The sequence below is a fragment of the Symphodus melops genome (genome assembly GCF_947650265.1).
Source record: "Symphodus melops genome assembly, chromosome: 3".
Lineage (NCBI taxonomy): Eukaryota > Metazoa > Chordata > Actinopteri > Labriformes > Labridae > Symphodus > Symphodus melops.
In genome coordinates this window covers 27858339-27872129 of record NC_136693.1, presented here as the reverse complement: position 1 = coordinate 27872129, position 13791 = coordinate 27858339, and the positions used below count along the sequence as shown (strand labels likewise).

The window sequence follows — 13791 nt, the reverse complement described above, 5'->3', positions numbered from 1 at the left end:
ATTAACGACGCACTATCTTTACTCTCCTTCCCCTCGATGTGTTTTATATTTTACATTTTACACTTGAAACGCTTTCACCTTTTTTCACAATAAAAGAAAATGAAAAACATTTTAAAGTCTATTCTGGCACTTAGCAACACGAGCCCTATGTATAGAAATAAATGCACAAGACGCTATTTTATTTAACATTACACTATCAATTGTAGCAAAAGCACGGGTTCATGAAACATTTATTTTCCATCTCTGTGAGCCGGCACGACAATACGAGCACCAAATACACCTGCCTGTTTCCACACTGTGACTGGTCAAAGTGGCTGGCAGAGAAATATTTCTCTCACTGCTCATATATTTTACAAAAGGACAGCTCTAAATGAAAAACACCCTTTTAGGATTGGTCAGCTCCATTACTCTGGGAGGCTCACATGCTAGTATTCTGACCTCAAGACAGAAAGAGTTGTACACAGAGCCATAATGGAACAATAAAAGAGCCCAGGCATAAAGCAGAAAGCCCGAGACACATCCTATATCAAGACGACAGGAGCTTATAAATCTATACTCTTAATTATGAATGAGACATTTTTCTTCCTTCAGCTTTGGGTAGTGGAATGGGTCAGATCTTTAGCTCAGTGAGTCGACTTTCAAAAGAGGCAAGGAGGCACAGATTTAGGACACTGCCAAGCTCAGATGGAAACATTTTTTTTCTGCTTTTATATTCCACCTAAGAAGGATTGAAAACGTGTCATAAATCACAGCAATTTAATGTATTTAATATGAATTTGGTATCAAGCATTTAAGCATGTAAATTATTTATATTTGCTTTATAAAAGTGACACCTCTGAGACATCATGAATACAATTCAATTAGTACACATGTATTGAAAATTACCAAACATGATCAACACAATGATCTGTAAATCAATATGCTAAAGGAGGTGCTATTTGTTCTACATAGTAAATATTATGTAAGTTGCCCTCTGGTTGGCCGACAGGGTCAGTCGGTGATGACATGTGACTCACATCGTAGCCGCTGTTGCGAATGCCTCTCCGAGGTCTCTCCCTCATAACAAGCAGGTCCATCTCTGTTCCTCCAGGACTGGGACTGCTCAGACTCTGTCTGCTGCGGTAGGCTGTCTGCCCTACCTGGGAGTGCCTGCCAATAAGAGAGGGAAACAGCTTAAGTTCACATCATCACACCTGGGGTAAAGGTATTTGAAACTGAAGTTCTTTGTGGTCGGCTGCTGTCAAGCGGCTTGGGCTGGGACGTGGAGGTTTCGTGGGAACCCAGAGGGGGGAAAGGATTTGATTCCCATTTAAAATGTAAGTTAAAATACATACAATATGCTCAGAGACCTCATAAGATCCTCATGTAAAAGAGCTGAATCAGCAGATTACATAATAATGTCACCATGTATGATGATGTCCTTGGAGTGATACACAGCGATACACAATGCTAATAAAGCCTCCGGTAAAAAGAAAAGAATGATTTACAATTCCAAGGCAAAGATGTATATCAGCAGGAGGCTGGTGTGACGGATTAGCCTCACATTAACGCTACACTAAAAACTGTGGTTAAAAGCCTTATCTTACTCATCGTGGCAGGACATAAAAATAGAAAGTCCATTCAACCCTTCACTAAGTCAACACACAAGCCAAAATTAAAATGTCGCTTTCCGCTCTAAATGCAACATCTGATGTTTATCTCATGTGGAAAAGGTTGTTTCTCCTCTTGACCTGAGTCCCCTCTTTCCTCCTCCTCCTCTTTTCCTCTTCGGAGCTCAGGACAAAAAACTGATTAAACATCATTGACGGGTCTGTCACTGCCTACTGGGACGCGTTATTGGGAACATCAGGAGGGGATATCTAGATACATTTATTTTTTGTATAAGAGGCAAAGCCACACATCTCTATCCTGGTTGAGTAATTGCTGGGGGGGGGAGGGGGGGGTAGGTGTGTGTGTGTGTGTGTGTGTGTGTGTGTGTGTGTGTGTGTGGTAATGTAGATTTACGGTTGAAAATAATTTTTAAAGGTTTACTTTTAAAAAATGTGGACTACATAATATTTTAAACTGCTACTCCATCATTTTTACAGATTTATGTTACGAGTGTCTTGCCTTCATTTGATTGTGTGTAGAGTCTGACACCAGAGAGAGAGAGAGTAGGGAGCCACAGACCGCCCGCTTGGAGGACCATAACCTTCGTATACGGAGCTGCACACTGAGCCATCTGCACCCCGACTCCATGTAATTTATGTAAAGCTTAACTCTAATATTGATTGGAGATTTTTTGCATTTTTCTTCACAAATTTGTTCCCTTCCATGTACAAACATGCTCTGGATGTTTAATCCTCCTTTAATCCTTGAAAAACAAATCCATTAAATAAGACTAACAATTAGTAATTGAGTCTGTAAACTCATTAGGAAATTATTTCTGAGGTCTACTGAGATGTGGTGTAACAATGACCTCATGTGATTTCAAACGATCAAACTTCTGTTTGCAACCAGTTGCCCCCTGCTGGCCATCTAAAAGAATGCAGGTTCAAAGCACCACATTTGTTTGGCTCTCATAACCAGATGAGGTACAGACTTTTAAAAACAGTCTATGTGTCTTTATATGCTAATTGAGAAATGCTAAGGTCACCATAAATGAATGAGAGTCACCTGTGAACTCTGTGGCCTTTGTTGTATCATCCCCTTATATAAGCATGAATTTCCACTTAAAACCCAGGTTCCACTTGCTTTTTCTTCTCTCCCCTCACCTCCTGTGAGACTTGACAAAAGTGGAACCTCGCTCATCGTCAGGCTCCAGTGGTCTGCCATGCTCACCGGCTGCCCTCTCATGGCCGTGCCGCTGTCTCTGCACCACAGCGGGGCCGCTGCTGCTGCCATCATTGGAGGGGAAGTCATAATAACCCTTCCTCTTAGCTTTCAGCCTCAGCTTGTTTCTGTAATGCTCGATATCTGACTTCTGCTTCAGAGCCAAGTTCACCTGCAGAGAAGAGAGCGCAGGGTGCAAAGACACATGTAGAGATCAGAATGTAAACAGACATAAAGATGTTACTGCCGTATGTGCACGATACAACTTTTTCAATAAATGTGTGGGTAAACGATCACCGAGTTCATGGGATTAAGAGGCTTTGAAAAGGACATTGCTATGCAATAGGCATTAGAAAGACATCACACACACTATGTATGTCACTCAAAGCCACAAAGAAAACAAAAAAGACAGAACACTGAGATAAAAAAATCAAAGGTGTGTTGCATCACATTATTAAACCCAGTTCTTTCAAGCTTTCTTTGATCTGATGATACCAAGTAGCTTGCTGCAGTGATTGTATTTCATCCATTTTATGTCAAATAAACTTGGCAAAACAAACAATAAATGAAGAAAATCACAAATTCAAAGAGTTAAAAATTTTGCAGGAATGTATTAAACTGAAAATCTACAAGAAAAAGCCCTTTCATGCAGTACTTTGTTAACATCATTAAACCAATGGTTTTATAATGGGGTCATCAGAGGTCAAAGCTGTATCAGGATAAATCACACAATTCCATAAATCATATCACTTATTTAAAAGGACTGGGAATTTTCTTCTATTAAAAAAAAAAAAAAAAAAAAAAAAAGAAGATTTTTCTCCACCTAATTGGCATCAGAGTGGAACATCTTTTAAAGTATTTCTTTGTAACATTAAATATTTAATTCATGATGGGCAGCTGGGATAAAAGTCTTTGGTCATTTTTTATTCAGCGTTCGCCTCATCAGGCCTGTGTGGCTGTAGTTTAATCAGATGTGATTGACAGTCTTTGTAACGAAAGCACAAAATCACTATATTGTCTTGATTTCTTTTTTTTTTCTCGCAAAACTCTGATGGATGAAAAGAAGTATGAAACCATTGTTTCACGTTAGAGCTGTCTAGAAAATGGATCAAAATACCACAAAGACAACAAGTATTACTAACGTGAAATGATCTAAATAAGCCTTGTTGTAGAGTGGGGAACTATGTAAATAAACCGTAGTTTAAGTTAACTTGTAAAACTATGCTTGTATTTATAGTCATTCAATTATTAACATTGCTTTTCTATAAGTTTAGAAAAAGAAATCACTAACAAATATTGCTAAAAAGATGAAAAGCTAAAAAGCTGAGGAAGACAATATTTTCTGAGAATCCTTTTTGGACAGATATTTTCTTTTTGAAAGTTTAAGCTCAAACAAGGCAGCAAAGGAAACTGATCAACAAATATGGCAGACATGTAGCTTTGCTTTAGTAGTTTTCTTTTTTTCAACATTTTGTTTAATGATAGATAAACTTGTATAATTGCGTGAATACCTTTCACATATTGTCTGATCATTTAAAAAAAAAAAAAAGCTTTGGCATGGTAGGAGATTTTTGAAAACTAGCATGATTTTAAGAGTAGCATTTCCTCAGTCTGCACCCACCCCCTCCCCTCTGTGCTTTCTCAAAAGCCACGCCCCCTCCTTTGTTCCTTTTTCAGAGCACATGAGTTATTCATTTCTGTCAGAACCTAAAGACAATTTCCACGAAAATCTTAAAAAGTGTATCTGGAGACCAATGACCAAACCTGCCTTTAACTAAACTTTAATTCTTCATAGACTAGCATACTTTAGTTAAACTGATCCCACTGTGAAGTCATTGGTAGCATGCAAAGTAAGTTTTCCAGAGAGCTGATAATTAGTGAGCGCGAGTTTGTGGCTCACAAAATATCTGTCAGAAGTTACACAGTTAGTTAGACAATAAATAATTGTGTATCTGTGCTCATTCATGTGTTTCTCCATAATGACATAAGTGTGTGTATCACCTCTCCGTTGACGATGGCTGACTCGCGGTTGCGGTCAAAAGATGCAGGGTGAGAGTAGTTGGGATTTGCCGCCATAGGCTTTATGGAAATGAGCTGCAGGGAGCCAGAGGAGGTGTCATATGGATCTGAAGAAAAGAGAGGACGTTTATATTCACAAAGAGAATACAAATACCTCTCATCATCCCACTGTCAATCACTCTGTGTCTCTGTCTCATCAGCTCGTCTCTCAGTGGCTGTTGGATTATGTCAAACATCAGTCGCTTGTGTCAGCAAATTAAGTGGTGGATGGAGACAATCGATCATAAAGATAATGTTAGCTTCAAAGCTTGTGCCTACACATCTCTGTGACAGATGAAAGATACTGACTTTGCACTTTGATTCCTTATCAGACATCAGACAAACTTGATTCAGTCCTCGTCTCCTTTAACTCAGCTGATGAATTATTCAAATCCAACCATTAAGAAAATCATCATCTAGAGAGCTGGATGCAATTTGCAGGCGGAGAATCTGAATTAGATTAATTTTACTCACATCCTCACATGTGGAACATTTAGCTTGATGGAACAAGAATGGTAGAGGAAATACTTCACCGTTAAAGCAGCTTTTACTATAACCGCTCTGCATCAAAATGTGTGATAATGGGTTCTTTTTTTTTTTTTTTAGTGACTGTGTGTGTATGTGCATCTGTCAGTGTGTCACAGCTTCCACTAGTCTGACATACTGTATCATGTCAGTGGAGTGTCTCTCATGCATATTCATCTAGTCAATCTGTGCTTACTGCTGAGTGGCTGCTTTTCTGGCTGTTAAAAAAAAAAAAAAAAAAAAAAATCTGCAGTGGCAGAGCGTTTCTCTCACGATACCTGTGTGCACCCAGAGGTGTTTCACACAGGAGAGAAAGGGGGAATGATTCCCTGCATGTGTGACATGGTCTGAAAAGGAGCCGCAGAATGAATGATTTGTGTTTTGCATCGGAGTGTGACCCTCACCATCTCTCTTGCGCGTCTCCTCCTTTGTCAGTTTCTGCTGCGCTGTGACTTTTAGCACCGTCAGGGCCCGGCTGGAATTCAGCTTCTCTGATTCGTTGCTGATGACGGAACCGTCCTCGCTCGGCAACTTACTGCAAGTAACCATAGCAACAGGAAAGGCGGTGAGATCTCCGGAAGCTGGGCTCGTAGCCAGGTTATGTCATCCCTCCTTTCAACAACTCCACCTGCCTCTTCCCTTCTCCAGAGTAAGCATAATGTGTCATTTTTATGTTTTTATTTTTGCTCAACAAAAAATGCATAATCAGTACTAAAACCATCAGTGCATCCTGCCTGTTTGTGAAGAATATAGTCGAAAGACTAATGAGTCCTTTGGGGCTACATTGTTTGCGAAATTATAGCAAATGGAAAAATGATAAATGATTGTCCCAACATGTGGAGATTTTTTGGATAATATCATGCAAACCTTGGTGTATGTGTTTTTTATCTGCATGCTTTCATGAATAAACATGTCTCTACTATGTGCACATAATGGCAGTGCCACACGTTACGTTTACAATCTTATGTTCATTTGTGACCAGAGTGAGAGTGAGGTGAAGTACTGCTTCTTCCATTAATAAGAAAAAACATTTGCTTTATCCAATTCTGGTTTCACTGGCCTGAAATACCGAACTGTGGTTGGAATTAGAGCTGATCAAGCCGTGGCACTGAGGACCACAAGGCTGACAGTGACATCAAAGCTCTTTGGTCTATCCCCTAATTGTCTGGTAAAAATGATAACAGCGGAGAGACGGAGGAACAGTGGCTGCTATGCTGCAGAGAGCGCGCTCCATGCAACAGTCGCAGGCTCAACAAAGACGTGTTATGTGTATTAATTAAATGAGGTGTAAAGACAACATTTGCTTCAGAAAGGATTGTGTTTTTGATCCTGTCGAGCTTACACTGTGACCTTGGTTCAAATAAGAAGATGACAACAATAAGAGGTAATTGTCTTCAGTGTGCCAGTGTGCATGCTTTTACATTTCTTTATATCAAACATGCACACCAGCATCTTAGTCTGGAAATATTAACTTGTAATAATCTAGCCTAATAGCGTTGACCAACAAGTTATGGCAAGTATTATGGGAAGTTCTCACTGGGTTGTCAAATTCACCAAATACTGTCCAAAAGCACTCAGAACATGTTCCACTTACAGAACAGCTGGTTTTATTCTGGCTATATGTTGCAGAGAGGAGAAGTTATCCCCATACTCAGTATGGGGAGACCAGGATACAGTATGGCATACTGTATCCTGGTCTTGCATATCTTCCTCTACACACTATGTTTCAGAGGAAAACGTTTGAGAATAAAATCCCTCAAATCACAGACGAAACATCAAATACCAAGCACAGCACTCCTGACACATCATTTCTTTAACTTCACTGCAGCTACTGTCATGTCATATTTTCATTTTTTTCCCTTGTGTGTTTCCCTTCTATGTTGTCTGTAAGTTTGTTTCCTGTTACTTGTGTTTTAAGGTTCCTAATATGGTGTTTAGTGTTTCTTTGTCTAGTCTGAAGTGTTTCCTGTTTTTTTTTTTGGTAATATCTTGTTTCGGTTGTGTTTGCAGTGTCAGGTTTTACTTTGTAGTTGTCCTCAGTGTTTCTGGTCTTGTGTTCTTTGCTCCTTGTGTGTTTCCCGCCTGTCTGATTTCCCTGATTGTCCTCACGTGTGTTTGATTACTATTTAGTCTGTGTTCATTCCCTTCGGTGTTTGTTGTATGTGTTTTGGTAACCTGTCTCATGTTCCCTGCTCTGGTGTCTTTTCGTTTTTGGATTTTGTTTGATTACGTCTTTGAATAGTAAGTTTTGTTTTGCCTCTTGTCTTGTAGTACAGGCATGTCGAGGTGTTTCACACCTTAACATAGGTTCCTAATTTTGACATGTAAAAATGTCACTTCCTCATAAGACACCGCAGGCTTAACTGCAGGACCTCCAGTCTGAAGATCCCCTCTTCTGTAACATGCAGTGTTGAAAACCTGAAGCTTTTTGCTCTCCTCGATTGAATAATTTAGCATTATTCAAAAGGGGAATTAGTAAGTGTCGGGAAAAGAAAACGGTCAGTTTCACCTGCTCATACAGAGATCTTTGTTAATGACCAATTCTATTATTCAGCGTCCGAGTCTAAATAGGGAGAAAATAGGGCTGCAGGGTTATAATTCCAGTCTTTGAATATGTGAACCAGGAGATTTCTCAACACAGCGGGGGAGGGGGGGGGATTATTGGGAAAGCACAAATATACTGTAAGCAGATGCATTCTTCATATCCTCTGTTTTAGTTAAAAAGGAAGATTTGAAAACGATACTGATTGAGCAGATTATCACCTGTTGGAGGAAGAAGCATGTTTATTTTGAACATGTTCACTAATGGGTTTTTTTCTGCCACAGTCAAAATCGCTGCTTGATTTTTAAAAAAAAATTTCTGAACAGTTTCGTGAGAAGTCGTCCAGCCCCAGCTGGTGAAAGTTTAGGTCTTATGAAGTACACGTCTGTGGATGTGGAGTAACAGAGACAGCATTAAGCCCTCGGAGCTGTCACTGTCTTCGTGTTTGTCTGATAGCACTGTCCATGGTGTTGATGTCACTGTCATGATGTCAGGCTGTGACTGACTTTGTCACGCACTAATAAGTCACTGAGGTCTCAGACTGTTTGTGTATGATCCGTATGAACTGCGCTGTTAGATGACTCGACTTTTTGCAGGGGACACTAAAGATTTGTGTCCAACACATTTCAGTGAAAAAGCTCCAAATATGAACGTCGTTGAGTTCACATTGATGAGTCTGAGCAGTCGCCACTTTCTTCTCAAAAAAAGTCTTTGAACCGCAATGCATGATAGTATTGTTTGGATAGTGACAGTTGAACACCACTTTTGAAAATGCATTGTCTGACACTCAGGACACTATTACAAAATAGCACGATTACCATATAGTGCATTTTATAGTGAATAGTGAGAGTTTTCGAATTCATATAACATATACTGTTCCTGCACAGTGGTGATTCTTGAGTCTGTTGGGGCCCTCAGCTAAAATTATTATTATAGGGGGCTAGGTCCTCTCTGCTCAGGTTGCTGTGGTTTAAAGGTTTTGAGGCCTCAGGGGCCCCTTCTGGTCCTGGTCCTCGAGCGGTTACCCACTTTGCCTGTTGACAAGCAGCGCCTCTGTTCCTTGTGGCTCCCAGAGATCTGTTTTTCCCTTGTTGGGAATTTTTGTTGGACTTTGTTGTTTAATTAAATATTTTTGTGTTTACATAATTTTTTATAAGCGGTAAACGCATCAATCTAAATCGAGTCTCCCTGTGTTTTAATAGTTGATCTGTCCTCTGGAAGTTTGTAATGAAGGCTGTAATTAATGTTTTGTCAAAACTGTTTTGTAAACAGGTTTTTAATTAAATCTGACATTTAAATGATTGCAAACACAAACCATGCACAGTGTTTAATCTCACTCTCAAGATTAAATAAACCAAATCCTCTGTGATTGCAACTGGATATTAATAAATTGCTTTACCTAATAACTCACAGGGAAACTGGAATAAAAGGCCGATATGATAAAAGAAATGGTTAACTTTGTGATTCAATCGCCAAAGACATGTTTTGTACTTCAACTAAAATAAATGTCATCCAAGGTGGGGCGAAGAAATCTTTGACAAAATTAGAAAACAAAGGGGGCGCTGGTGGCGCAGTGCGCGCGTCGCCTTGTATCGAGGCTATCAAGAGTTCATGTCCGGCCTGTCGCTCCTTTCCCACACTCTCTCTCTCCCTGAGTTCCATGTCTATCCACTGTCCCTCCTCTATCATAAAGGCCCCAAAATACCCCAAAATAAGAATAATTAGAAAACAAAATAACTGAGTGTGATTTTAGCAGAAGAGGGCGAGTACATGCACATCTATTCATACCTTTTGTGTTTATCAGAGGTGAGGCTCTTCTTGCTGACCGTTCCATCCTGCTGTAGGGTCTTTTCCAGTGAGAGTGGTGTGTCCCGAATTTGCAGAGACATCACTAAAGTATCCTGGCTGGCTGGCAGGGTCTCTTCATCCCCTCCCTGTTGGCCCAGGTGCTGCTTAGCATAGTCAAAGCCCTGGACTGGCTGATGGACAGGTTTGGAAAGTAGAGTAAGAGAAAGAGAGACAGCTTTATTTAAGGCTGTTTGTTTCAAATACCTCACTATAAACGACCCTTATCCACCGGAGATCTAAAGGGATATACATTCGCCATACATTAAAGGTGTTGCATGGACGTACATCTCTAAAAAGCTCAGTGGAGTATTCTGTATAAGAGATGTCCAGAGGATTAAGGGAGCAGGAGTGGGATTACTGCGCTGTGGTGCCTTGAAATAGATAAGCACAGATTTAACTGAGGCCCTTTCTCATCTTCTTCCAAATTCTTGTCAAAGAAATAACTGGCAGTGGGCGGTGACAAGATGAGATCTGGAGACTTTTAGAGAAATACAGAAGTGAAGTTAAGCCTCAAGATAGATCAGTGGAAAAGAGGGAGGAAGTAATTCAAACCCACACATGTATACACTGAAATATTAAGGGCTGCTCTCATAGGAGTGTCATAAATTGTGAGACACACGTTGTTGCCTCAGTGCAGCCAAGCCATAGAGCAAAATCAATATGTGATACTCCCCCGACTGAGAAACATGCATCGCTCTCTCTACAGCGCACACACACCCACACACAGGAACATAAAGATTTTCTTCTACTTTTCTCACTAACTAAAAGTGTGAGTGTAAAAATCTCCAACAAGTGTATGTGTGAAAAGTGTTTGTTTTACAGTACAGGAGAGGAGCAAAGGGACTTATTTACATTTTCAGAGATCAGTCCATCTTTAACCATTTTAAAATGTTTGTTCTTTTTTTAACTTATTAGGAAGAGTTGACTAAACTATGTGATTTTTGAAAGTTTCTGAAAGCAGCCCAAAAAATAATTTATATCTGATGGAATTGAGCTTTTGGAGGTTTTCTTAAAGAAGACTTTTCAAGACCTTGGATGTTACGTAATAATGACTGCTCTGAAAGTAGCACTAAAGTAGCTCCCACAGTTTAATATTAAAGATTTTATTACTTTCTCTCTCTCTATGCAATTCCATAAATAAAGCAGAGGGGCACGCTGAGTCGTCTGCTCTGCATTTGCATTTACACATCAGCAAAAGAAATACTGAACAAAAAACTTCAACGTGCAACCATGTACTCAAAAATACTTTCAAATCTTTTTTTAGAGGAAGTACACACATGCTCATTCTGCTCAAGCCATTATCATACTTACCATTCTCTTTAAAGGGGACAGACTACGAAAGATCCACTTTTACAGTGTTTTTGAACATATATTTGGGTATTATTATTTGAGTGTCTACCGGCCCCCAAAATGTGAAATAAATCCATCCAGTTGTTTGTTTGTGGTCTGCATAAGTCTTATGACACAGAGAAAAAAAAGCTCAGTTTCAAATCTGCTCTCCTTGTGATGTCACAGTGGGATTCTGGTAAAAAAAAAAAAAATCTCATTTCCTCAGGTATCTCCACCCATGGACTCCAACCCCTGCTTAGAGCAAAACTTTTGTGGAGGTCTCGCTAGAAGGAGTGATGTCTACTGGGAAAACTCGGGGGGGGGGGGGGGGGGGGGGGGGGGGGGGGACACACACACACACACCAAAACGGGCTCACAAACCTCCTCTGGTGCTTGATTCATGTTATATTTGGACCAAAGAACAGCAAAGGGTTTTATTGTGTTATATTGTGTTTTATATGTCCTCTTTAAAGCTTAGTCTTCCAAATGTGCCATCAGGAGAATAAGAAGCAGGCCTAAACCAGTTTTTCATCACAGATAATCTCATTGTAAAAGGGTTGTCGCTCTAAAGTGTAATTGTGTTGGTGGTTGTAATCAGCACAGCAGGATTTACACAAATGTATCACAGGTGACGTTTCCTCAGTATTCATTTAAATCCTTCTGTTGGCACAGTTGAGCCCTGCAGATGAAGACATGGATCAGTAATGAGGAGGAAAACAAAGAGACAGGTACCTGGTGATAGTAGCCCACATCTCGCCGGTACGCCATCTGATAACAAAGGCAGAGGAAAATCAACGTGTGTGTTAAAGTTTAACATTCTGATTGGTATCTTTAAATGCAGTGAGAAGGTCACTCAGATCTTACAGCATAAAACAGGAAACTTTCTGTTAAACTGAAGTTACCAAAAGACAAGATTTATTCAGTGTCTTCTCTACTCACTGACTCTTATTGCATCTCTTCATCTGCTAACTGCAGCTTTAAAGCCATTAATTCTGTTGCTATGGGCTGCAGATAAAGCGATTAATTCACTGATAAGTTTCCAAACAAATTAATTAAACCTGCAGTGCAAAGGTTTTGCATCCATCTCCGGCAGTGAGAGGTGACACAAACACTGCTGAATCATGATCATGTTTATTCCTTTCCTTGACTTTTCAGTGATCCCCACAGAAAGGGTTACACCAGCTGTCCACGTTCGTCATTGCTATGTATTACTTATTTTTGCTTTGATCTTTGTCTCCAAACATCAAGTTTCTTTTTTATTTAGACATCAGAAACGTTCCTCTGAGCTGCTTAGGTTTTTCCACATACAGACGTTGCCATATCCAAGTTGACGTGGTCTAGATCCTCTCTGTGGTTTCTCCTTTCCTCCAGTCTTGCACACCAATCATCACTGCATGACCTACATCACATGACTTCATTCCCAGTTGGAGGAATGACTCAATAGAATGACCACATTTAAAAATGTGACTCTTTTGTAAAATACGGAGAGATTGTCCTGTTCGTAATAAGCTGACTCAGCACCATGTATAAACGTATAAATGTTCATTTATATGCAGAAGGTCTTCACATAAGCTTCATGAGAGTAATGTGAATACAGATATGTGTTTAAATGTTTTGTTTCCCAACCAGAAGTAAAAACCTAATTACAGTCAATTTACAATGACATGATTGAAACGATGAATAAGTTAGAGCTGGTCTTAACTCAGTTTCAGCACAGACACAGAGAGGCAGATACCTTAGCTCGGGGATTGAGATTGCCGATGGCATCGGCTTTAAAGTCATTTTTATTCTTCCTGCACAGCACAGCTGTGATGATGATGATAATGAGTGTTACCACGGCGATGGGGGCCAACACTGCCGCGAGTATCCAAAGGTTGTTCGGAGGATTTTTCACCACAGCTGAAAACAGAAAAGCGCTTTATTAACATCGCTGCATCATTGTATATGATCAAATAGACTCTGGACACAAAATGAAAGATTGTCTAAATTTATTGGAATCACACACAGCCAAATGTACCAGCTAAAACACGCACAATCATTAGTTACACTATTCCTATGCTACTTGGCCACTAACCTGAAAGACAGTGATCTGGATTCGCCTATTGTAGGCAGAAATCTATAAGAGGATGCAGCTCTCCCTTTTCTCTCTCTCACCTCCTATCTTCTCTGAGCAGTGAGCTGCAGCCCAAACAAACACTGTCCTGCCAGGAGTGTTTCAGAGACATTAGAGAGCAAAGAGCTTTCTCTTCTCCCCATACTCCTGCTCTTCTATCTATACTCAGCAGCATGACTCATGTGTTTCAGTCTGCATGTCTGTCTGTGTCTCTGTCGGTTTGGCTGTTTGTCAAAACGATAGAAGAATGCTGTGCTCACGTTCCGCCTGCAGCTGGACAAAGTAGCCCAGGGTGAGCGCCATGGTCTGAGAGTCCACTGTGTTCAGGACCTTGGCAGCTGACGTGCCGGATAAAGGAACACCATTGTGCTGGACGTAGTAGGTCATCTCTGCTGGATTCTTCAGCCCTGAAACTCTGCGGATGCTCACCATCTAAATGGAAAAAAAAAGGAAAGGTGTGAAACATGTTTCCTTGAACTTTAGATGTTAATGAACATCTTGTAAATTGTTCAGAAACAATTTACATTACAAAGAAGAAACACAAATCAAGCCAAGCATCGAGGTG

The 13791-nt window shown here is 40.1% G+C and overlaps 1 protein-coding gene across 1 annotated transcript in view; it reads right to left on the bottom strand.

The window, feature by feature from the left end:
* LOC306821196 (UPF0606 protein KIAA1549L-like) overlaps positions 1 to 13791 on the bottom strand; it is a 64885-nt gene that overhangs the window by 7861 nt on the left and 43233 nt on the right. Inside the window, exons 10-17 of the mRNA XM_079339472.1 lie at positions 13487 to 13658; positions 12849 to 13012; positions 11846 to 11881; positions 9725 to 9915; positions 5799 to 5929; positions 4813 to 4937; positions 2754 to 2983; positions 1017 to 1149 (exon numbers count right to left, since the gene is read on the bottom strand). Coding sequence (XP_079195598.1) covers positions 1017 to 1149; positions 2754 to 2983; positions 4813 to 4937; positions 5799 to 5929; positions 9725 to 9915; positions 11846 to 11881; positions 12849 to 13012; positions 13487 to 13658 — 1182 coding nt within the window. The remainder of the gene's footprint in view (positions 1 to 1016; positions 1150 to 2753; positions 2984 to 4812; positions 4938 to 5798; positions 5930 to 9724; positions 9916 to 11845; positions 11882 to 12848; positions 13013 to 13486; positions 13659 to 13791) is intronic.